The 25,769-nt window shown below is 41.7% G+C and overlaps 1 protein-coding gene across 5 annotated transcripts in view; it reads right to left on the bottom strand.

The window, feature by feature from the left end:
• Nucleotides 1-25,769, bottom strand: part of PIWIL2 (piwi like RNA-mediated gene silencing 2) — an 83,082-nt gene that overhangs the window by 25,723 nt on the left and 31,590 nt on the right. For 4 of the 5 annotated variants that reach the window (XM_017549675.2, XM_017549678.2, XM_017549677.2 and 1 more), the window contains 6 exons: nucleotides 24,267-24,380; nucleotides 23,043-23,231; nucleotides 20,019-20,120; nucleotides 19,216-19,332; nucleotides 18,030-18,118; nucleotides 16,422-16,527 (listed from right to left, as the gene is read on the bottom strand). In XM_017549675.2, the coding sequence (XP_017405164.1) occupies nucleotides 16,422-16,527; nucleotides 18,030-18,118; nucleotides 19,216-19,332; nucleotides 20,019-20,120; nucleotides 23,043-23,231; nucleotides 24,267-24,380 (717 nt within the window). Of the gene's footprint in view, nucleotides 1-168; nucleotides 386-16,421; nucleotides 16,528-18,029; nucleotides 18,119-19,215; nucleotides 19,333-20,018; nucleotides 20,121-23,042; nucleotides 23,232-24,266; nucleotides 24,381-25,769 lie in introns of those variants that run through there. The other variant, XM_017549679.2, reaches the window with a different exon arrangement.

Below are 25,769 nucleotides of genomic sequence, written 5' to 3'. Positions count from 1 at the left end.
AGACGGGGTTTCACCATGTTGACCAGGATGGTCTCGATCTCTTGACCTCGTGATCCACCCGCCTCGGCCTCCCAAAGTGCTGGGATTACAGGCGTGAGCCACCGCGCCCGGCATGAACAACTGATTATTATATATTGATCTTGTATCCTCAACCTTGCTGCCCTCATTTATTAGCTCTAATTGGGGGGTGGGGCGTGTGTGTATTCTTTAGAATTTTCTATATATAAGCTCCTTTCATCTACAAACAAACAGAGTTGTACTTCTTTTCCAGTCTGGATCCTTCTGCAGTTTTCTTATGATGGTTTTGTTTGGGTTTACTATCAGGGTAATACTAACCACCCCTCATAGTATAAGCAGGGAAGTGTTCCTCCTATTTGGGGGAAGTCTGTAAAAACAGAGCAAAACAAAACCGATTTCTTATTTAAATGTATGGTCTAATTCTGAAATTTCAGTTATTTTGTGTCTTTCCACAGATCTGTCCATTTAGGGTATCTAATTTGTTGGTATATAGCTGTTCATTCTCTTATAATCCCTTTATTTCTGTAAGACCAGTAGCAATGTTACCTCTTTCATTCCTGATCTTAGTTATCAGATTCTTCTATTTTTCGTAAGTGGTCTAAGCTAAAGGTTGTCAATTTTATTCCCTCAAAGAACCAACTTTTGGCTTCATTGTTTTTCTAGTCTTCATTTATTTATGCTCTAATCTCTACTAGAGTTATTTTAGAAACAGGGTCTTACTACGTTACCCAAACTGGTCTTGAACTCCTGGGCTCAAGTGATCTTCCACCTCAGCCTCCGGAGTTCCTGTAACTACGGGCGTGAGCCACTGTGCTGAGCTCTCTAATGGGTATTATGTCCTTCCTTCTCCTTGTTTTGGGTTTAGTTTGTTGTTCTTTTCTAGTTCCTTAAGGTCAGAGCTAGTTTGTTTTGAGATCTTTCTTACTTTAAAATATAGTTGTTTATAGCTGTGAATTTCCCTCTAAGCACTGCTTTACTTACATCCATAAATTTTGATATGTTGTGTTTTTGTTTTCATTCATCTCCCAAGTATTTCCTAATTTCCCTTTTAATTTCTTCTTTGAGCCACTGGTTATTTTGGAGTCAGTCTTGTTTAATTTCCATGTATTTGTGAATTTCCCAAATTTCCTTTATTCATTTCAATTTTCATTCTATTGTGGGTTGAGAATATATTTTGTAAGATTAAAGTCATTTTAGAATTTATTGAGCCTTGTTTTATAGCCTATCATGGAGAAGGGTGCCACGTACATAAAAAGAACGTTTATTTGCTTGCTGGGTGGAGTGTCCTATAGACGTCTATTAGGTACTGTTGGATCACAGAGCTGTGCAAACCTTCCATTTCCTTGTTGATCCTCTAACTGTTATATCTAAGACTGAACATAAAGTTTTGAAGACTCAAATTATTGCTGAATTGCCTATTTCTCCCTTTAATTATGTCAGCTTTTGTTTCCTGTGTTTTTTGGATCTCTACTGTTAGGTGCACATATAATTGTTATGTCTTTTCATGGATGGACCCTTTTGCTATTACAAAATGTCATTCCTTGTCTGTACTAACAAGTGTTATCTAAAAGTCTATTTTGTCTGAGGCCAGGCACAGTGGCTGATGACTGTAATCCCAACCCTTTGGGAGGCCAAGGCAGGGGGATCACTTAAGGCCAGTAATTCGTGACTAGCCTGGCCATCATGGTAAAACTCCGTCTCTACTGAAAATACAAAAACAAATTAGCTGGATGTGGTGGTGTGCACCTGTATCCAGGCTACTTGGGAGGCTGAGGCAGGAGAATGGCTTGAACCCAGGAGGCGGAGGCTGCAGTGAGCTGAGATCGCACCACCGCACTCCAGCCTGGGAAACAAGATCAAAACTTTGTCTCCAAAAAAAAAAAAAATTTTTTTTAAGTTAGCAGTCATGGTGGTGCGTGCCTGGAGTCCTACCTACTCAGGAGGCTGAGGTGGGAGAATCACCTGAGTGCAGGGAGGTCACCACTGCAGTGAACCATGATCAGGCCACCACACTCCACCCTGGGGGACAGAGCAAGGCTCTGTCTCTGTCTCAAAAACATAAATAAAATAAAATTTACAATAATCTCATTTGCTTGGTTAACACAAAGTTATTCTGGTAATACATAAACACTTTGCTCTCATGTGGCTCCATTTCCTCCCATTTCCTTTGTGTCTTTATTATTATACAAATTACATCTTTACACACTGCATGCACATCCAGCTACATTTACAATTATTGCTTTATTTACTTGTCTCTTCATCAGAGAGAAGAAAAATTACTAGCAAAAATACACTGTGGCTGTCTTTTATATTTATCTATGTAGTTATTTATTCAGTGATACTTATTTCTTAATGGGAATCCAAGTTACCATCTAGGTGTCACTTCATTTCAGTGTAAAGGACTCCCTTTAGCATTTCTTGTAGGACAGGTCTACTAGTGACAAATTCTCCTGGCTTTTATTTGGGAGTATCTTAATTCCTTTTTTAAAAAAACGATATAATTCATATATGATAAAATTTATTATTTTGAAGGGTAAATTCAGTAGTTTTTAGTGTATTCCCAACGTCATGTACCTGTCAAAATTATCAAATTTTGTATTTTCTTTTTGATTTTTTTGAGATGGAGTCTGGCTCTGTCACCCAGGCTAGAGGACAGTGACACAACCTTAGCTCCCTCAACCTCTACCTCCTGGGTTAAAGGAATTCTCCTGCCTCAGCTTCCCAAGTAACTGGGGCTACAGGTGCCTGCCATCATGCCCAGCTAATTTTTATATTTTTAGTACAGACAGGGTTTCACTACAGGTGTGAGCCACTGCACCTGGCCCCAAATTTTGTGTTTTCATCACCTTAAAAAGAAGCCTCCCAAAGTGCTGGGATTACAGGTGTGTAACCAGGGTGAGGCGCAGTGGTTCACACCTGTAATCCCAGCACTTTGGGAGGCCAAGGTAGGTGAATCACCTGAGGTCAGGTGTTTGAGACCAGCCTGGCTAACATGATGAAACCCTGTCTGTATTAAAAATACAAAAAAATTAGCTGGGCATGGTGGCAGGTGCCTGTAATCCCAATTACTTGGGAGTCTGAGGCATGAGAATCACTTGAACCTTTGAGGCGGAAGTTTCAGTGAGCTGAGATCATGCCACTGCACTGCAGCCTGGGCAATGAGTAAAACTGTCTCAAAAAAAAAAAAAAAGAACCTTGTACCCATTAGTAGTTCCTCTTCAATCTTGCCCTTCCTTCTCATTGTCTGGAAACCATTAATCATCTCATCTGTTTCTATGAATCTGAGCTATGACTCATATGCTATAATTCACTGAATTAAAGTATATAACTCAGTGTTTTATATTATATTCACATACATGTGTAACCACCACCGCAGTCAATTTTATAACATTTTCATCACCTCACAAAGAAACAACCCCCCCCCTTTTTTTTTTTTTCTGAGACAGAGGCTTGCTCTGCTGCCCAGAATGGAGTGCAGTGGCATGATCTCGACTCACTCATTGCAACCTCCACCTCCTGGGTTCAAGCGATTCTCCTACCTCAGCCACCTGAGTAGCTGGGATTACAGGTGCCTGCCACCATACCCAGCTCATTTTTGTATTTTTAGTAGAGACAGGTTTTCACCATGTTGGTCAGGCTGGTCTCAAACTTCTGACCTCGTGATCCATGTGCATGTGACTCTTAAAGTGCTGGGATTACAGGCGTAAGCCACCGCGCCCCTCCTCTTCTCGAGATAGAGTTTCACTCTTGTTGCCAAGGCTGGAGTACAATGGCGTGATCTCCACTCACTGCAACCTCCGCCTCCCAGGTTCAAGCGATTCTCCTGCCTCAGCCTCCTGAGTAGCTGGAAGTCACACATCACTACATCTGGCTAATTTTGTATTTTTAGTAAAGATGGGCTTTCTCCATGTTGGTCAGGCTGGTCTTGGAACTCCTGACCTCAGGTGACCCGCCCGTCCTGGCCTCCCAAAGTGCTGGGATTACAGGTGTGAGCCACCATGCCCAGCAGAAATCTCATACTTTTTAGTACTAATGACCACCCTATCCATACTCCAGTTCCTTCCTTGATCCCAGCCTCAGTCAACCACTAATCTTCCTGTTTCTATAGATGTTTGTGTTCGAACTTTTTTTTTTTTTGAGATGGAGTTTTGTTGTTATTGTCCATGCTCGAGTGCAATGGCGCAATCTCATCTCACCGCAACCTCCGCCTCCTGGGTTCAAGCGATTCTCTTGACTCAGCCTCCTGAGTAGGTGGGATTACATGCATGAGCCACCACGCCGGCCTAATTTTGTAGTTTTGGTAGAGATGGGGTTTCTCCATGTTGGCCAGGCTGGGCTTGAACTCCTGACCTCAGGTGATCCGCCCATCCCGGCCTCCCAAAGTGCTAGGATTACAGGCGTGAGCCACCGCTCCCAGCATGTGTGTTCCTTTTTTTAAAATGAGTGCTGGCCAGACATGGTGGCTTATGCCTGTAATCCAGCACTTTGGAATCTGAGGCAGGCGGATCATGAGGTCAGGAGTTCAAGACCAGCCTGGCCAATATGGTGAAACCCTATCTCTACTAAAAATACAAAAATTAGCCGGGCATGGTGGGGAGCACCTGTAATCCCAGCTACTCAGGAGGCTAAGGCAGGAGAATCAGTTAAACCAGGAGATGGAGGTTAAAGTGAGCCGAGATTGTGCCACTGCATTCCAGCCTGGGCAACAAAACACGACTCAGTCACCAAAAAAAAAAAAAAAAAAAAAAAAGAGTGCCAAACATGATATTTACAATATGTTAATAAAGATAATGTGCGGCCTGGATTTTGTTTTCTTTTTGAGAGAAGGTCTCCCCCTGTTGCCCAGGCTAGAGTGCACAGTGCAATCACCACTCACTGAAGCCTTGATCTTCCAGGCTCAAGCAATCATCCTGCCTCAGACTCCCAAGTAGCTGGGACCACAGGTGCACACCACCACACCTGGCTCACTTTTTCTATTTTTTGTAGAGACAGGGTTTCAATATGTTGCCCAGGCCGGTCTTGAACTCCTGGCTCAAGCGATCTGCCCACCTTGGTCTCCCAAAGTGTTGGGATTACAGGCGTGAGCCTGTAATGGAACTGCATATAATTCCATGTCTGGATGAAATAACATTTTTCTTACCAGAAGATTTAGGTTTGTTTCTTCTGTGTGCCTGGGGTATTAGCATTCTGAGAAGCCTGGGAACACTAGTGCTCTGGATCATCATATCCAGTTGTAGGATTTAAAATAATTCAAAGGTAAGTGGTAGTTTACCGTAAGTAGTTTACCGTAGTTCACCCTCATTGCTAGGGTATAGCCCTTTAGGACCCCAAACCAAAATGATGGAGGCTCTCTAGTATCATCCATCCTCAGTGGGTTCTAGCTTTGAATCACTGTCTGCCTAGAAAACTGCTGGACTGTCAAAATCACTCCTCAGAAAATACTTCTTGAATGGCAAAATAAAGACCTCCAAAAATCTATGCCAATAAGAAATCAATAAGAACACTGGAAAAATGGTCAAAATGAAACTTTTAGAACTGGGGAAACTAACCACAGGTTTGTAACAATCTAAATAGCATTTATCCAAGAAAATCAGCTGAATCTCAGTAAGAACAAAGAACTCTGTAGTGCTTTATTTGCGCTATGGCTTTCCTCTCTCTCCAGCTCTGCAGTAATGTGACACTATGGTAACTGTGAAAATCACCCAGTAGTCACTGGAGGGGAAAGAGAGAGTCAAGGTATGTAAAGACATCTCTGTCCAATCATCAGCTGATCATAAACTAAAGGGAGAGACTTCAGTGACTGAACAGAGTTCACATTACAGAGATTACAGATATAGGCCAGGAAAATCACTAAACAAGCAGTAACAATAACAATCCCTGAGAGTGTAGTTCAGATCTGCAGAGCTGCCATATTATATTATTTTAAATTTCCTGTTTTTTTGTGTTTTTTTTTTTGAGATGGAGTTTCACTCTTGTTGCCCAGGCTGGAGTGCAATGGCGTGATCTTGGCTCACTGCAACCTCAGCCTCCTGGGTTCAAGCAATTCTCCTGCCTCAGCATCCTGAGTAGCTGGGATTACAGGTGCCCACCACCATACCCGGCTAATTTTCTTATTTTTAGCAGAGACGGGGTTTCACCATGTTGGCCAGGCTGATCTCGAACTCCTGACCTCAGGTGATCCACCTGCTTCGGCCTCCCAAAGTGCTGGGATTACTGGCATGAGCCACTGCGCCTGGCTTAAATTTTCCAGTTTTCAACAAAGAATTATGATGCTTACCAAGAAACAGAAAAGTGGGACACATTTGCATGGGGAAAAAAAGTCAACAGAAACTGTCCTGGAGGAGGCCCAGCCATTGGTCCTATAGACACAGTCTTTATATCAACTATTTTAAATACTGTTCAAAGAACTAAAGGAAACCATGTCTTAAGACCTTAAGGAAAGAATGAGAATATGTCTCACCAAATAAAGACTATCAATAAAGACAAGAAATTACAAGAAAGAACCAAACAGAAATTCAGGAGTGGGAAAGTGTAGTAACTGCAACAAAAAATTCACTAGAGGTGTTTAACAGCAGATTTAAGAAAGGAGAGAAATAATCAGCACACTAGAAGTGATGTCACAGTTCAGATTATATCCAGTATGAGAAAGAAAAAGAAAAAAGAAAGAAAATGAAGACAGCTGCTGAAACCTGGGAGACACCACCAAGCATACCACACCATCATACAAATATTTGCTGTCTCAAAAGAAGAACAAGACTAAGGGTCAAAAAGAATATCTGGAGAAATATTTAACATAAAGTCCCCAAACTTGAGAAAAAACATTAACTGACACATCCCCAAAGCCCAAGGAACACCAGGCAGGATAAACTCAAAGCTGACCTGCAACATCAGCTATCCCCTGAGTCTCCAATCTATTGGTTCATCCTGCAGATTTTGAACTTGCCAGCCTCCATAACCGTGTGAGTCAATTTGTTAAAATAATCTATATACATGCTCACACCCTATCAGTTCAGTTTCTCTGGGGAATGCTAACACAGAATTAGCACCAAGAAAGTGGGAGAGAATAGAACTATACAGAAACAAAGTTTTTATATATTGTTGCTATAGTCTGAATGTGTATCCCTGCCAAATCTCACTGAGATGTGATTCCCAGTATTGGAGGTGGAGCATGGTGGGAGGTGTTTGGCTTGTGGGGCAGACCCCTCAGAAATGGCTTGGGCCATTCCCTGGTGATAAGTGAGCTCTTGCTCTGAGTTCACACAAGATTTGGTCATTTAAAATATGTACCACCTTCTCTTCTCTCTCTCTCTCTCTCTCTCGCTCTCTCTCACTTCCTCCTGCTTTCAACATGCAATGTGCCTACTTTTGCTTCACCTTCCACCATGACTGTAAGTTTCCCGAGGCCTCCCTAGCAGCTGAGTGGATGCCAGCATTATGCTTCCTGTAAAGCCTGCAGAACCATGAGCCAATTAAACCTCTTTTCTTTATAAATTAACCAGTCTCAGATATCTCCTTTATAGCAATGCAAGAACGGCATGACACAACTATGAAAATTAATTTGGTATTAATCTGAACAAGACTGTTGTAAGTTTATACGCAGAAAAATCATCCGGTAAAATCCAACATACTTTCATCATAAAAAATACTCAGCAAATTAGGAGCAGAAGGAAACTTTCTTAACATGATAGAGGAAATTTATTAAAAACTCACAGCTAAGATCATACACAATGGTGAAAAACTGAAACCTTTGCCTCTGCTATCAGGAAAAACACAAAGATGCCGATTTTAGCACTGCTATTCAATAGCATAATAGAAATCATAGCCATAACAAGGAAGAAAAGAAAATAAACTAGGCAAATTAAGAAAGAAAAGGAAATAAAAAGAATTCAAATTGAAAAGAAGAATCCATTTCCATATACAAATGACATTATTCTGTATCTAGAAAATCCCAAAGAAGAAAAAAAAAAAAACAAACTACTAGAGCTCATAACCACATTCAGCAAGGTTACACGTACATGATCAACACACAAAAACAGTTGTGTTTCTATACACCGGCAATGAACAATCCAAAAATGAAATTAAAATTATTCCATTTACAATGGCATCCAAAAGAATAAAATATATAGGAATAAACTTAACCAAAGAGGTAAAGGACTTATACATGGAAACTATAAAATGATGCTCAAAGAAATTAAAGAAGATCTAAATAAATAGAAAGACATCCTGTGTCCATATGCTGAAAGACAGTATTATTTAGATGATAATACTCTTCAAAGTAATCTAGAAATCCAATACAATCCCTATGAAAGTTTCAATGGCCTTTTTTCTTTTTTTGCAGAAATAAAAAAGCCTTCTCTCAAATTCATATACAATTCCAAGGGGGCACTGAATGGCCAAAACGATACTAAAAAAAGAAAAATAAAGTTGGAAGACTCACACTCTCAAATTCCAAAACTTATTATAAAGCAACAATAATCAAAACAGTGCAGTACTGGCATAAAATGAGACACAGAATAGAATTAACAGTCCAGAAATAAACCCAAACATCTATGACCAACTGATTTTCGAACAGGGTGCCAAGACTTCTCAATGGGGAAAAGAACTGTCTCTCACAAATGGTGCTATGATAAGTAGATATCCAGATGCAAAAGAATAAAACTGGATCCCACCTTACTTTGCATAACTCAAATCTGTGACTTATATGTAAATGAGTTTAAAAGGGTAAAATTGTTAGAAAAAAAATATACGGGACAAGCCTTCATGATCTTGGACTTGGCAATGAATTCGTAGACTGAACACCAAAAGCATGAGGAACAAAAGATACAAGAGAAAAACTGCATGTTATTGAAATTTAAAATTTTCGTGCATGAGAGACCATTATTACGCAAGTGAAAACATACAGAATGGGGGGAGATATCTGTAATCATACATCAGATAAAGTGTATAGTTTCCAGAATATTTTTAAAACTCCTATAATTCAACAACAAAAAGACAACCCAGTTTTTAAATGGGCAAAGGCTCTGAATGACACAATACACCAACAAGCAACAAGCACAAGAGGGATGTTCAACATCACTGGTCATTAAGGAATGCAAGTCAGAACCATAGTGAGATACTTCACAACAGTGATTATTAAAAAACAAAACAGAAAAGGCCAGGCGTGGTGTCTCACACCTCATGACTGTAATCCCAGCACTCTGGAAGGCTGAGGTGGGTAGATCATGTGAGGTCAGGAGTTTGAGACCAGCCTGGCCAACATGGTGAAACCCCATCTCTACTAAAAAAATACAAAAATTAGCTGGGTATGGTAGTGTGCACCTGTAATCTCAGCTTCTTGGGATGGTGAGACAGGAGAATCACTTGAACCCAGGAGGCAAAGGTTGCAGTGAGCAGAGACCGTACCACTGCAGGTGACAGAGGAAGACTCTATATCCAAAAAAAAAAAAAAAAGAGAGAGAGAAAGTTAAAAAAACAGAAAATAGCCATTGTTGGCAATGGTTTGGTGAAACTGAAAACCTCTACACTGCTGGTAGGAATATAAAATGATGATTGACCACTGTGCAAAACAGCTTGGTGGTTCCTCTAGAAGTTAAACACAGAACTACCACATGACCCAGCAATTGCACTCCTAGGTATTTATCCAAAAAGAACTGAAAATGGGAACTTAAACAGATACTTGTTCAGGAATGTTTATAGTAGCATTATTCACAATAGTAAAAATGTGGGAATAGCCAAAATGTTTATCAATAGGTGAACAGATAAATTGTGGAATAAATACAATTGAATATTATACAGACATGAAAAGGGAAAAAGTGTTAATATATGCTACAGTATAGATGAACCTTGAAAACATGCTCAGTGAAGTAAGCTAAACACAAAAGATCACACATTTTTAAATTACAATATAGGTAAAATAGGCAAATCAATAGAGACAGAAAGCAAATCAGATGTTATCAGAAATTAGAAAAAGGTGTGAATAAGGAATGATTATTTAATGGGCATGGGGTGTTTTCATCGGGTGATGAAAATGTTTTTAAACTACAACTACAGATCTTCTTACCTCAGCCCCCCAAGTACCTGGGACTACAGGCATGCACCACCATGCCCAGCTGATTTTTCTATTTTTTTGTAGAGACGGGGGTTTCACCATGTTGCCCAGGCTGGTCTCAAACTCCTGGGCTCAAGCAATCCACCTGCCTCGGGCTCCCAGAGTGCTGGGATTACAGGCATGAGCCACTGCAACTCACCTATTTCACCTCAATTTTTTTTTTTAAAGCAAGCAAGCAGGACATGTTGATGTCCAATAGTAAAACCTTCCAGGATGGGAAGGCGAGTGAAACCCTGGGAGCAGATACCCTAGCATGCTTGCTTGATGTGGTCCATCTGGCTCCATGAAATGAATAGACTCTGGAGAGCTGCAGCAGTGCACAGATAGGCTGAATCTATTTCACATGTTCCTCTTGAACCCTGTGAAGCACCCTCAACAAGAACTGTTCTGTCTGTGAACAAGATAGTGCAGATGGCTATGGGGCAGATTCACCAGCAGGAAGGCTCTGCACTTGGCTGGCAAGTTGGACTTCCTCTGGTAGTCCCAGGAAGCTGTGACAGTGCCTGACATGAGCAGACACTTACTATAGACTGGGTTTTGCATACTTGCTGGTAGATGCAAATGCCCAAAATACTATGAAAGGACTAAAACAAGGTTGGACGCCGTGACTCACACCTGTAATCCCAGCACTTTGGGAGGTGTGCAGATCACTTGAGGCAGTGAGTGGAGATCACGTCACTGCACTCCAGCCTGGGCAACAGAATGAGACTCTGTCTCAAAAAAAAAAAGTACTAAATCAAAAGATAACGAATCAATTTGGACCATGGAGTCACATTTCTTCAAACCAAAGAACATACTTTCACCCTCACAGTAATGATTTGGTAGAGAATTACAATGGTCGATTGAAACATCTGTTGTCCAAAGTGGAAGAAAGAAAAACCCGAAGGGCAGGCTTACACACTTTCATGAGTATATGCTCACACTCAACAGGGCCAGGGCCTAGGAAATGTCACCACTAGATAGATTTTTCCCATTTTTCTGTCAATTCAAGGGAAGGGAAGAGGAGTGGGCAGGATGCTGGTGTGACTTTACAATTCTTCCCTGGGGGCAGGATGTGGTACAACTATACTTTTTTCTTTCTTCCCCACATAACCTCAACAGTCTTTTTTTCCTACCTGATATGGTACTCCAGGGACCAGGGCTACACTGCAGTTGCCAGAAGCTGTGATGATCTCTGTATTAGTCAGCTAGGGCTGCCACAGAAACAAGCCATCTTGCCAGGCAGGGTGACTCATGCCTGTAATCCCAGCACTTTGGGAGGCCGAGGCAGGCGGATGACCTGAGGTCGGGAGTTCAAGACCAGCCTGACCAACATGGAGAAACCCCATCTCTACTAAAAATACAAAATTAGCCAGGCGTGGTGGCAGGTGCCTGTAATCCCAGCTACTCAGGAGGCTGAGGCAGGAGAACTGCTTGAACCTGGGAGGCGGAGGTTGCAGTGAGCTGAGATCATGCCATTGTACTCCAGCCTGGGCAACAAGAGCAAAACTCCATCTCAAAGCAAAACAAAACAAACAAAAAAAGGAAACAAGCTGGCTAAAGCTATAGAAACTTATTGTCTCATGCTTCTGGAGGCTAGATGTTCAAAACCAAGGTGTTTACAGTCCTTCTGAGGGCTGTAAGGAAAAGAATCTGTTCATGTCTCTCTCCTAGCTTCTGGGAGTCTCGGGTGTTTCTTGGGTTACAGATGTACAGATGGTGTTCTTGTGTCTTCAGATTATCTTCCCTCTATGTATGTCTGTCTCTGTGTCCAAATTTCTTCTCTTCATAAAAACATAGTCATATTGTAGCAGGGCCCATTCTAACGACCTCATTTTAATTTAATCATATGCGAAGACTTTATTTTCAAATAAGGTTACATTCACAGGTACCGGGGATTAGGACTTCATCTTCTTGGGAACACAATTAAACCCATAACAAGCTCTAAGCAAGAAACTAACTACACTTTTAAACCTTCATGTTAGAGTGCCTAATGGCCTGATGGGGATGGATCGTACCTTCATTCTATCCGGCAAAACTGGAGCTCACAGGGAATGCAGCTATATTGGCTAGTAGTAGAGAAAGCCCACTCGTTTTGTACCTGTGTAACACTCCCCTATATGAATGAGAGGGGACTGAGTGGGAGACGTTTGCTAGGCTAGCATTGCTGCCAGCAGTCTAGATCAGCACAGTGGCCAAACTTAATGTCCCTTCCAAAAGTGTATAGATAGGGATATAAATGTAAAGAAGGATGAATGACATCTGAGGATAAGGGGAAAGAACAAATGATTATGAAGTGAGCAAAATCCAATATTCCCCTTTTTTTTTGTTTCCCAGACTAGAGTACAGTGGTGTGATATCGCACTATAACCTCCACCTCCTGGGTTCAAGTGATTCTCCTGCCTCAGCCTCCTGAGTAGCTGGAATTACAGATGCCTGCCACCTGCCCAGCTAATTTTTGTATTTTTAGTAGAGATGGGGTTTCACCATATTGGTCAGGCTGGTCTCCTACTCCTGACCTCAAGCCATCTACCCACCTCAGCCTCCCAAAGTGCTGGGATTACAGGCGTGAGCCACTGAGCCCAGCCCAAACTCCAATATTCTATTGGTGCCTTGGGAGAGGCTTAGAGCAAATTGTGATACCGTCTGTTAGCTCAACTAAACAGGACACCTAAAGGGGTAAAGCCATGTTGCTGAGAAAACTCCTGCTTTTGAAACCTGACAATGTTGAATGGAAGCCTGCAAACCTAAGTGGCACATATCTGGGAGACACTTTAGTCATGTAGTATAATGATAAGCTGGAGTAATGATTTATGACTGAGTAGGACTCTAGTAACATGACAGTATCTTTTGGCTCTTACATTTTAGGTTATATATACTATCATACTGTGAGATGAAATAACACTAATATTGTTGGGAAATTTCAACTAACTCATTGTAAACAAGTCTTATGATGATGCTAATATTGATAATCAATTTTATTGGGAAATTGGTTAAAGACACTCCTGGATGTAATACCAATAAAAAAATGACTGGCCTGGGGAAGGTGTCTGACTCTGGAGATATTAGAGTAATCACAACCTGGGATGCTTCTAAGAAAACAGTATTTGGCCAGGCACAGTGGCTAATATCTGTAATCCCAGCACTTTAGGAGGCCAAGGCTGGCGGATGACTTAAGGTCAGGAGTTCGAGACAAGCCTGGCCAACACGGTGAAACCTTTTCTCTACTAAAAATACAACATTGAGCTGGGTGTGGTGGTGTGTTCCTGTATAGGACAGGACAGGACAGGAAAGGGTATTCAGCTGAACACAGGTGTTCACACCTGTAATCCCAGCACTCTGGGAGGCCGAGGTGGGCAGATGGCTTGAGGCCAGGAATTGGACATTAGCCTGAGTTTGAGACCAGCCTGAGCAACATGGAATACTCTGTCTCTACAAAAAATACAAAAATTAGCTGGGTGTGGCGGTATGTGCCTGCAGTCCCAGCTACTTGGGAGGCTAAGGTGGGAGGATCCCTCAAGCCCAGGAGGTTGAGTCTGCAGTGACCCAAGACTGTGACTCTGCACTCCAGCCTAGGCAACAGAGCGACCCTGTCTCAAAAAAAGGGGGGTGTATTCATCAAGGAAAACCCTGGTTACAGAAAAAGGAGAAGAGAAAAACAAACTATTCAAGGAAAAGGATAAGAATATTTAGAAACATCATCTTATTGAACGTAAGTCCAGAGGACAAGTGAGAGATTTAGAATGAAGAAAATGGGCTTTGGACTAGCAAGCCCTGATGCAAAATAGGGCTGAAAACGTATAAGAAGGCAACTATTTGGAAGTGTTGGAACTTCCAGTGGTTACTGTCATTCCTAGGGGAAGATTAATAAAACTGGAGAGTCCAGAGGTAGTCAGAATCTTAGAACCCAAAAGCAAATTTGTTGGGGCTACAGAGGAGTCAGGATAAGCTCTGAGAGAGGCATGATCAAAATATGTTATTTTATTTTATTTGTTTTAGAGGCAGGTTCTGTCAACTGGGCTGGCATGACCATAGCTCACTGGAGCACTGAACTCCTGGGCTTCAGGGATCCTTCCACTTCAGCCTCCAAACCTGACTTTTTTCAATTTTTTGTAGGTTTAAATACAAAGATTCCTTCCACTACGTGCAGAACTGGGGAAATGGCAAAAGCTGGCATAGGACTAAGCCGATAATGAGGACCTGAATCAAATGAAACCTTCAGCCAGGCACAGTGGCTCATGCCTGTAATCCTAGCGCTTTGGGAGGCTGAGGTGGGAGGACCACTTGAGCCCAGGAGTTCAAGACCAGCCTGGGCAAAATAGCAAGATGTCATTTCTACTAAAAATTTTTAACAATTAGCCAGGCATGGTGGCACATACCTGCAGCCCCTGCTACTCTGGAGGGTGAGGCAGAGCAAGACCCTGTCTCAAAAAAAATAGAAAGACCCTTTTGATTCAGAGAACATGTATATTTGGATGAGCCAGTTTTACTCTAGATTTAACATAAACAGATTCCTGACTGTGAATATCAAACTTGCTCATTTCATTCCACTAAGCTTCAGGGTAATTTGTCGCACAGCCATCCATAACCAGTGTTCAAGTAATTTACAACCCAGTGAGATGGATAAATAAGGATACAAATAACAAATATAAGGCAGGATGTGATATTACTGAACAGATTATCAACCAAGGGCCCTGGGAGAGGAACATAAAGAATTCCAGCTTAGGGATGGAGCAGTGAGGGAGGAATGGGAAAGGCTTCATACCTAGGTCTTAGAAGACAGATCAAACTTTTAAGGAAAACAATTACAACAACAACAGAAAGGAAAGACTGGTTGAACTTCATAACTCAGTAGTCTAACATATGGCCCTTGCTGGAGATAGGCTTTAAAACACACACACACACACACACCCTCTAATAACTGAACAGTATTAAACTGTTTGCAGGACACTGTAGAAAACATTATTCTATACGGAGATAAGGCGGAGCCCTAGAGACTGACTTCAATCATAAAAAATTATTAAATTTCTTGCTGTTTAACCTCTATGCAAAGGTTAGGGTCTAACCCTGACCTTAAGACATGAAAGGCACTTATCAGTGCTTCCTTTGATGTACTGGCCAAGGCAGAAATCAGTACCTTGCTTGCTCACTGTTCCAGCCCCAGTATCAGCTTAATTACAGCAATCCTCCACAGTTAGCATTCTTTAGAGTTCGAGGGGTGATTTATAAGGAGGCATTTGTCTTGAACCAAAATGAAAAGAGCCAGCACCTAGTAAGTCATAAAAAGCTGAGTACACTCATAAGCTGCTTTAATTGCTGAAATTTACCCCCGACTTCCCTGATAAGGACATGAAGATTATGTCTAGAGGCATCAGGCTGATGACCTGGGAAATAATTATTACTTACTAAACCAAATGAAAGCATTTAGCTCCTTAGCTCTTCGAGCCGATCTGTACAAGCAGAAGCCTGAAAGGAGGAGCTCTGAGCTGTCTGCTCAGCAGCAGCTGCTTAGGAGACTCACCTTTGATTTGAGATCCCTCTCCCACATCAGACTTCCTGTTCAACTGTTTACATAGATAGCCCTCAAAAACTCAGAAACTTGGCTGGGCACAGTGGCTCACGCCTGTAATCCCAACACTTTGGGAGGCCCAGGCAGGCAGCTCACATGAAGTTAGGAGTTCGAAACCAGCCTGGCCAACATGGCGAAACCCCGTCTGTACTAAAAATACAGATATTAGCTGGGCATGCTGGCATGTGCCTTTAATCCCAGGTAGCTGGGAGGCTGAGGCAGGAGAATCACCTGAACCCGGGAGGCAGAAGTTGCAGTGAGCTAATATCATGTCACTGCACTCCAGCCTAGGCGACAAGAGCAAGACTCCGTCTCAGCCGGGCGCGGTGGCTCAAGCCTGTAATCCCAGCACTTTGGGAGGCCGAGGCGGGTGGATCACGAGGTCAAGAGATCGAGACCATCCTGGTCAACATGGTGAAACCCCGTCTCTACTAAAAAACTACAAAAAATTAGCTGGGCATGGTGGTGCGTGCCTGTAATCCCAGCTACTCAGGAGGCTGAGGCAGGAGAATTGCCTGAACCCAGGAGGCGGAGGTTGCGGTGAGCCGAGATCGCGCCATTGCACTCCAGCCTGGGTAACAAGAGCGAAACTCCGTCTCAAAAAAAAAAGACTCCGTCTCAAAAAAAAAAAAAAAAAAAAAAAAACCAACCCTAAAAAAAAAAAAAAAAAAAAAAAAAGACTCCGTCTCAAAAACAAAACACGAAAAACAAAAAACCCAGAAACTTGAGAATTTCTGTTCTCCTCACCTCATAAAACTTTTTTAAGGAGCCCACGAGGCACAGCTTCAGGCTGTCCACAATCTCCTGATGCGGCATCTGGAACACCACCCGGGAGTACCATTTTGTGAGGGTGCTAGTGTCGGGGTGAGTAGAGAGACAGAGAGGAAGATGAACAAATGCTCGAAGAAGATGGCCTATGGCTTGTGTCAGTAACACAGGTTTCTCTATGAATCAATCCAACAACTACCAGGAAATGCATTTCTGTTATATGTAAGAACAAGTAGTGATGTGGGGAAAAGATATATTTAAGCCATATGCAGAACATAAAAATGTGTAATTGTGGATATTTGCTACAAAACTGCTCTAATAGAAAAAAGTTAACAACTTAGATATCCACCAAGAGAGGATTAGTTAAATAATGACACACAGAATAAATTCTGTGTACCAGTTGAGTTGGTTGAGATTTATTTGTAATCATACGGGAAAATGTACAGTTTAAGTACATATTAAGCTGAGGAATAGTATGCCTAGCAATATCTCATTTGTGTGAATATAGATGTGTGTGTATATATCAGAGATATATATCACATGTATGTGTTAACATATGCATAAAAGAATCTGAAAGTGTATATATATATATATCAAACATTAGGCAGTCATTAATATGAATAAAAGCTGGACCATAAGGAATTCTCACTTTCTAAATTTCTGCAGGTATCTGGAATGAGCATGCCTTATTTTTACAATTGGAACAAACAATAAAAAAAAAAACAACCCTCATTTCTGGGGGAAAAAAGCCACAAAGCAGCACAGTCCCATCCTTGGAGGAGGCTGCACTGTAGCTGGGAAGCACATTCACACTGATGCCAAGTTTGTTCACTAAGCTGCATAGCCAGGTGTGGTGGCTCATGCCTGTAATCTCAGCACTTTGAGAGACTGAGATAGGTGGATCACTTGAGCCCAGGAGTTTGAGACCAGCCTGGGCAATATGGTGAAACTCTGAAACTACAAAAAATACAAAAATTAGCTGGGTATGGTGGTGCATGCCTATGGTCTCAGCTACTTGGGAGGCTGAGGTGGGAGGATCACTAAAACCAGGGAGATTGAGGATGCAGTGAGCTGTGATCACATCACTGCACTCCAGCCTGTGTGACAGAGTAAAACCAGTCTCAAAACTAAAAAAGCTGCATAAACAAATTTCACGGCTGGGCACGGTGGCTCATGCCTGTAATCCCAGCACTTTGGGAGGCTGAGGTGGGTGGATCACCTGAGGTCAGGAGTTCAAGACCAGCCTGGCCAACATGATTAAACCCTGTCTCTACTAAAAATATAAAAATTAGCCAGTCATGGTGGTGCACACCTGTAATCCCAGCTACTCAGGAGGCTGAGACAGCAGAATCACTTGAACCCAGAGGGCTGAGGCTGCAGTGAGCTGAGATGGCACCACTGCACTAAAGCCTGAGTGACAGAGGGAGACTCCATTTCAAAAAGAAAAATATTTCACAAGAAGATACAGGAAGGAGTTTAGAAATCTTTATACTATAATACATCATGCTAAAAAAAAATTGCTAGATTTATAAAATTAGGACCCAAAATGAAGTAATCAAACAAGATGGCACTGTGAGCAGTACTTACAGATTGATGCTTGCCACGAAGCCAACCACGGAGCGCATGCCTCTGCTGGGGTCATGGTAAACATCCATCCCGATCACCATTAACTGTTTCTAGGTTAGAAAACAAAAACAAAAACCAAACCCCAGACCCAAGCAATGTACTACTCCATTTATAATTACTGTCTGAATTCCAAAGCAACCTCCCCTTAATGTGTATATATGAAAGTAAGTTCTGGGAAAGAAAAAGAAAGACAACAGTCACACTGACATTTTTTAAACACAATAAACACAGAGATCTAGACCAGGGATCAGCAATGGACTAAAGGGTAAGTGTCTTAGGTTTTGTGAGCCTTACAGTTTCTATAGGAACCAAAAGTTGAGACCCAAATCTGAAAATCTACGCAACCTGAAACCTTTTGAGCACCAATGTGATACTCAAAGAGTTTCAGATTTTGGAGTGTTTCCGGCTGCAGATTTTTCTTTTTCTTTTTTTTTTTAAACAGAATCTCACTCTTGTTGCCAGGCTGGAGTCAATGGCATGATCTCAGCTCACCATCTGCCTCCCAGGTTAAAGCAATTCTCCTGCCTCAGCCTCCTGAGAAGCTGGGATTACAGGCGTGTGCAACCATTCCGGCTAATTTTGTATTTTTAGTAGAAACAGGGTATTGTCATGTTGGTCTGGTTGGTCTTGAACTCCTGACCTCAGGTAATCTGCCTGCCTTGGTCTCCCAAAGTGCTGTGATTACAGGCGTGAGCTACTGCACCTGGCCCAGAGTGCAGGTTTTTGAATGTGGGATGCAAGCAAATGTCCCCAAGCTCTCAAAAATCTAAAATCCAAAATGTTTCTGGTCCCAGCCATTTTAGAAAAAGCATGCTTGACATTTATTCAGTTCTATCTGCTTAACACAAAAGCAGTCACGGACAGTATGAAAAGAGTATGGCTGTATTTCAGTGAAATTTTATGTAAGACACTGAAAATTAACTGCACATAATTTTCATGTGTCATGGAATAATCATCTTAATTTTTTTTGCCATTTAAAAACAAAAAATATTCTTAGCTAATGGGCTGAAGAGATAGCGAGCCATTTAGACTACTGACTAAGTGTTGTGAAGAGGAAGCATAACGAATGAGGAAAAACAGGAAAACAGCTTGGAGGATTCTCTGGAGAGACAAACTGAACAAAGTCACAAATTTCAGCATCACTCACCAGAGGAATATCCACTCCCCAGAGCTCACCACCCAATTTACAGTTAATCTGAAGTAAAATTTTCTGGGCCACACTCCGAAGCCTAGTGGGCTGACCAATGGTTCGAACATTGATAATCTATAATAAAAAAAACAAAAGGTGTGGGGAGAAGCAGGACACTATCAATCTTTCACAAAATCTGAACTCTAATTTAGTAAACACTACATTTGTTTAAGAAACTCAAGTTAGCAGATAACATATTTTGCATTAAGAGTTCTAATTCTAGGGTTTCTAGGCACACATGCACATGGGCAAAATATGACACACACACACACATACTCACTCTCTCTCTCTCTCTCTCTCCCCCCACCCATCCTCTAGGCATGCATGCACAAGCACAAAATACCCCACTCCCACTCCCCCTCCCCACACCACAAACCCAAAACAAAATAGAACCAACAAATGAAAACCTTCAAAAGGATCTCATGCAGAGTGGAATGCTTTTTTAATTCCCACAGGAAAAACAGCTTTCCTCTTTCAGAATGAAGCCTTAACTTACTCTCAGAACTTAGTCATATGAAACCACTGGTGACTCAACCTCGGAACAAGTGAAATTCTTCATTCAGAAGCACGAAGGCAGCTTAAGAAGAGCAATGTGCTCTTTTCCAGGTTGCTCTAATCAGGAGAACCTATCACCAGAAGGCTCTGCACATACTAGCTTCTAACAACAACTTTAGTCTTAGTGAACACACATCTCTCTCTTTTCCAAGCCTCAAGGGAGGCGAGAGGTGCCATTTGTGCCTCCTGCCCCAACACCCACTCACCTGGGAGGGCACTGGAGACTGCACACAGCAGAGCTTCTTGATGGCCCCATAGAGATCATCACGTGTGCCCATGATGATGCAAACAACCATCTGTATCTTCCCCTTGAGGAGATAAAGTATACACAAGTCAGGCTTTGGAACTCTCTACGGATTTTTACTAGACACTAGTTGGCAGTATTCTGAGTATGCAAAGCCAAAGCCACAGGAACTTTAAGGAAGACAGGGAACTGAAATAAAGAGGGTGGACATTCCAACCAGAACAAGGTCCTTGGAGCTGAATTAGCAGTTCTTTGGCTCAGGGCTGTTCTGTATAGATACGTAATACATTACTATTAATTACCCATTGCTGTCCCTGATTACCAAAAGATTTATCTATCAGGAGACTCAGATGCCTGGAAAAGGAACAGGTTTGAATGCATGCAAGGTTAACATTACTTGCTGCTTCCAATTCCGTATAATTTTTTTTACTATCTCTTTAATTTACTAAGCAACTTATTGTACTCATACCACAGAACTTTAACCAAGGAAGCAGGAATGCAATACTACAAGAAAGCATTCAGAGCTAAATGGAAACTGGAATGAAGCTATTGCCAAATCCATAAGCAGCCATTCCTAAGTCTCTGGTGAAGAGACAGAATGAGGTTGCCAGCAGCCCAGCACATGCCAGTATCATCTATCCCTCACTGCTTAAAGGATCCAATATTGAAAAAAGTGGACCTTTCCAAGTCTGAATAAAGAAAAGCAGCATTCAAGTGAAAGAAGGTTGCCAACGCTTTATGCCAGAAACTGCTACAAATGGTAAATTAGTGGTACCCTGCTCCAGATCAAATTGGTGTGATGTTAAGACTGTTCAGAGGACACATTCAGCAATGACACCAAAGCATTTCCAAAGATATGAGAACAGAGCTGTGCACTGGGAGTCTATGGACTGAACACAGCAAACAGGTGCATTTCTTCAGGCCCTACAATGACTTACAAGTGTTTGTTTGTTTAAATTAACATTTAAACATAGGAAGATATATACATATGCAATCCCAGGTTTCTGGCTTCTATCAACAAACAAGCACATTAAGAATCATTTTGGCAATCCTGAGTTCACACCTCCAGTAACAGGGGCTACCTTCTTTAGTTCATTACGCTCCCCTCCCAGCCCACTTCACTCATTTATACTCCTTATCGGGCCTCTGGAGACGTATGAGTTTGTGATCCCTCATACAGATGATAACAGAATGCCTTAAAGATGAAGAGACAGAGCAAGGCCACTATGAGATAAGTTGGTAAATGTTATGAATGAAATTCACATCTATGCCACATGAAAACTATTGGTTGTACCCTCTCAAAAAGGGAACACAAAAAATTGTGAAATGAGGGAGCTGATGTACTGGGCTCAGTTATTCTTTTGAAAGCAGAGCAGAACTTATCTACCATCAGGTCTGAGGGAAGCCATAGTTGAGTATGACAGGCATGGGAGATCACTACTGGGCATGGTGGCTCACACCTATAATCTCACTGCTTTGGGAGGTTGAGGTAGCAGGATCACTTGAGGCCAGAAGTTTGAGACCAGCATGAGCAACCATAGTGAAACCCTGTCTCTATAAAAAAAATTTTTTGTGTGAATCAGCCAGGTGTAATGGCCCATGCCTGTAGTTCCAGCTACTTGGGAGGGTGAAGCAGGAAGATTGCTTGAACCCAGGAGTTTGAGGCAACAGTGAGTTAAGATCGTACAAGTGCACTCCAGCATGGGTGACCGAGTGAAATCCTCTCTCTCTTTTTTTTTCCCCCCCCAGAAAAGGTCTCTTACTTTGTTGCCCAGGCTGAGCAAAGTGGCATGATCCTAGCTCACTGCAGCCTCAACCTCCCCAGGCTCAGGTGATTCTCCCATCTTCGCCTCCTGAGTAGCTGGTACTACAGGTGCATGCCACCACACCCAGCTAATTTTTGGATTTTCTGTAGAGACAGGGTTTCGCCATGTTGCCCAGGCTGGTCTCAAACTCCTGGGCTCAAGCAACCTGCCTGCCTCAGCATTCTCAAATGCTGGAATTATAGGAGTGAGCCACTGTGTTCCCAGCTGACTCTCTCTCTTAAAAACAAAAATAAAGAACTCTGTGATGCCAAGATGATTGAATTCTGGGATTGATCTCACCAGAACAATTTACCAGAATCTTCAATTCAAGGGCTAATTACTTCCAAAAGTCTTCCCCTTGCTTTTTTCTCTCCCTAATCTTCTTGCTCTATTTTATTTAGAAACAGGTAAGAACTAAAAGGCCTGAATAACTAAGTTGTGAGTGCTAAGACCTGGCCAGCTCTAGCGTTCCTGATCAGTCATCAGGACCCTATCAGTGGGCCATCTGCCAAGTTGATCACCAGAGTAATTTCAATCTTGAACTCAGGCTGGTCTGAGGCAGCTCCGTAGTGAATCGTGCAAGACAGCACCTGACTTTCTGAGCACAACATGTTCTAGAGATAATGAACATAAGTGAAGTCAGCTATTCTCTCAGCCAGCTACGTGAGAGCAGGAAGACTAGAGTAAGTGAGGGTGCCAACACAGAGGGAAGCAAAATTTTTTTTTTTTTTTTTTTTTTTTTTTTTGAGACGGAGTTTCACTCTTGTTTCCCAGGCTGGAGTGCAATGGCGCGATCTCGGCTCACCGCAACCTCCGCCTCCTGGGTTCAGGCAATTCTCCTGCCTCAGCCTCCTGAGTAGCTGGGGTTACAGGCACGCGCCACCATGCCCAGCTAATTTTTTGTATTTTTAGTAGAGACGGGGTTTCACCATGTTGACCAGGATGGTCTCGATCTCTTGACCTTGTGATCCACCCGCCTCGGCCTCCCAAAGTGCTGGGATTACAGGCTTGAGCCACCGCGCCCGGCAGGGAAGCAAAATTAACCAAAGGGCATAAAGTCAGTATTTCATGTGCATATCGGTAAATCATCAACAGCAGACAATAACCATGATAAGTTAAAATTCAGTATTTAAGTATTTTTAAATGGACCTCCTATAAATTTATTAGAATTACATTTTTACCTCAGCTCCTAACATGGATTGAATGGTTCTGACATAGGTCTCTATTCGGTCGTCCTTTAGTTCAACCCAGGCTGGTGGGCTCATCCGCATGCCAATGGGGCCAGCAATCTTCTCCAACATGTTGACCAGTTCTCGGGCCTGATCCATTGCTCTCTTTGGGTAAAAAAGTGCCCAGAAATGCATGGGGATCTAGGAAAAACCACAAGCTACTTCTAGTATTTCTCACAATTTAAACACCCCAAACTCACACTTAGAAGATTTCATTCTAGAGAATCAATTACTTTTCACTCCCATTGCTTGAATCCAGTCTTACCTAACTCCTAGCATTAACACGAACATACATGATAAGGAAACCATGGCGCAGTCTCACAATGAAATGTAATACAGTAATGAGAATGAAAGAGCAGCAACCACACCTAACAACAGGATGAAACTCACCAACACAAAGTTAAGAAAAGAAGCCAGACATAGAAGAATATATAATCTATGAATCCATGTATATATAAAGTACAGAAATTGTTGAAACAAATCTGTGCTGTGAAAAGTCAGGATGGTGGTTATACTGGATGTATGAGGGGTGAAGGTGAGGCAGTAACCAGGAGAATGGAGGGGGCTTCTGGAGGGCTAAGTTCTGCTTCTTAACCCTTGGTGTTGACTATACAGGTCTATTTAATTTAAAAAAACTCATTAAGTTATATATTAATAGGTGTGCTTTTCATTTATATTTCAATAGAACATTTACAAACATGTATTTTATATATCTGTTTATATATATCTGGCCATGAAGTCCACATTGGTTAAAACAGAGAATTAATTATAGACCATTTTATACTTTGATACAAATAGCTAGTGTATTAGTTCCCTAGGTGGGGTACTGTTTTAATCTAATTTAACTTCTTTCATGGATAAAAACGCCCTCTAGATACTCCCAGGAAAAAGAGGGGGAAAGGAGAAAGAAAGGAGAGAGAGTGGGTAACAGGTTGGCACTATGTGAATTACCATAGCAATTTACTTCCTTTTGGTAAGTCTGTGGTCAAGCAAAGGGCTTACTTCTAACAACTCATCAACTGCTCTGTCTGAAGGATCCCTGTTTAGTAAGCAATTCAGAATGGGAATTCAATTGGTACTTTCTCTCAAAAAGAGGGCTCTAGATCATTCCTGCTTCCTAATTTCCACACTTTGGGGAATACTGGTCCTTTCTCTATCACTTTAAAAATCACTTACAGTCAAGATGGAAGGATCTCTGGTTACTTCCTTAACCCAGTTTAGTTCCTGAGATGTGATAAACGAAGTATTTTTTAAGTTAATTCTTTCCATTGGTAGGAGACGTCCTTCAATCTAAGCAGAAAATAAACCATGAGCCATTTCAAACACTATTTAGAAATACACTGCTACTGCTCTATGAGGCCCGGTCAGCTCCACCATAGGTGCTTGTCCCTGTTAGAACTTTTGAGACTAGCAGAACAATGAAGTTTCTAGCAGTGAAAGTCGTTGTCAATAAAATTCTACAATTGTATAGGTAAAATTCTTATAGGCACTAGTCTTTCATTACTGAAGCTTCCACATGATATTCCAAGAAAGGGATTTGAAAACAATGTCTATTGAGAACCACTGAATGTTTTGTTGTAGGACTGAAGAAAAAAAGAAAGAAAAGAAAAAAAAAAAGAATCACTGAATGAAGAAAAACAATCTTTAGAAAATATTTATTTTGTTGGCCCAGCATGGTGGCTCATGCCTGTAATCCCAGCACTTTGGGAGGCTGAGGCAGGTGGATCACGAGGTCAAGAGTTCGAGACTAGCCTGACCAACATGGTGAAACCACACCTCTACTAAAAATACAAAAATTAGCCAGGTGTGGTAGCACACGCCTGTAATCCCAGTTGCTCGGGAGGCTGAGGAAGGAGAATCCCTTGAACCTGGGAGGCAGAGGCGTTGCAGTGAGCCAAGATCGAACTGCTGTACTCCAGCAGTGGTTTTTCCTTACACTCTCAAAAAAAAAAAAAAGAAAGAAAAAAAAAGATTTATTATTTTTTTTGAGATGACATTTCGCTCTTATTGCCCAGGCTGGAGTGCAACGGCAGGATCTCGGCTCACTGCAACCTCTGCCTCCCAGGTTGAAGCATTTCTCCTGCCTCAGTGTCCCAAGTAGCTGCGATTATAGGCGTCCGCCACTACGCCTGGCTAATTTTTGTATTTTTAGTAGAGACGGGGTTTCTCCATGTTGGTCAGGCTGCTCTCGTACTCCCAACCTCAGGAAATCTGCCCGCCTCAGCCTTCCAAAGTGCTGGGATTACAGGTGTGAGCCACTGCGCCCAGGCTAGAAAATATTTTAAGGGAAAAATTGAAAGGAGAAAATTCAAGGCAAAATTTCTTAATAAGGCTGAACAAAGACTATTATTTTCTATTATTCCAGACAAAAGCTGAAGGAAAAAAGGCATAAATATAATGAAAGAACAAATTAAAAATATCATAAATCAATTAGACCTAAATGTCCAAAAATCAGAAGATAATTAAGCTAATAGTACATCTACATCAGTTTGATGGGCTACTTTGTGATCACCGGTCACTTTCTAACTACATAAAATATAATCCTATTTTTGCAAAACTAGTGTGTATACATCATAAAAACTAAGTCCAAAGTTAGTAGTGATTATCTCTGGAAGAGGTATAATTATGTAGGACTTCTACTTTTTTTTTTTTTTTTTTTTTTTGAGACAGAGTTTCGCT

The sequence above is a fragment of the Cebus imitator genome, unplaced genomic scaffold, assembly GCF_001604975.1.
Source record: "Cebus imitator isolate Cc_AM_T3 unplaced genomic scaffold, Cebus_imitator-1.0 Scaffold221, whole genome shotgun sequence".
Lineage (NCBI taxonomy): Eukaryota > Metazoa > Chordata > Mammalia > Primates > Cebidae > Cebus > Cebus imitator.
This window is presented reverse-complemented; position numbering and strand designations above follow the sequence as displayed.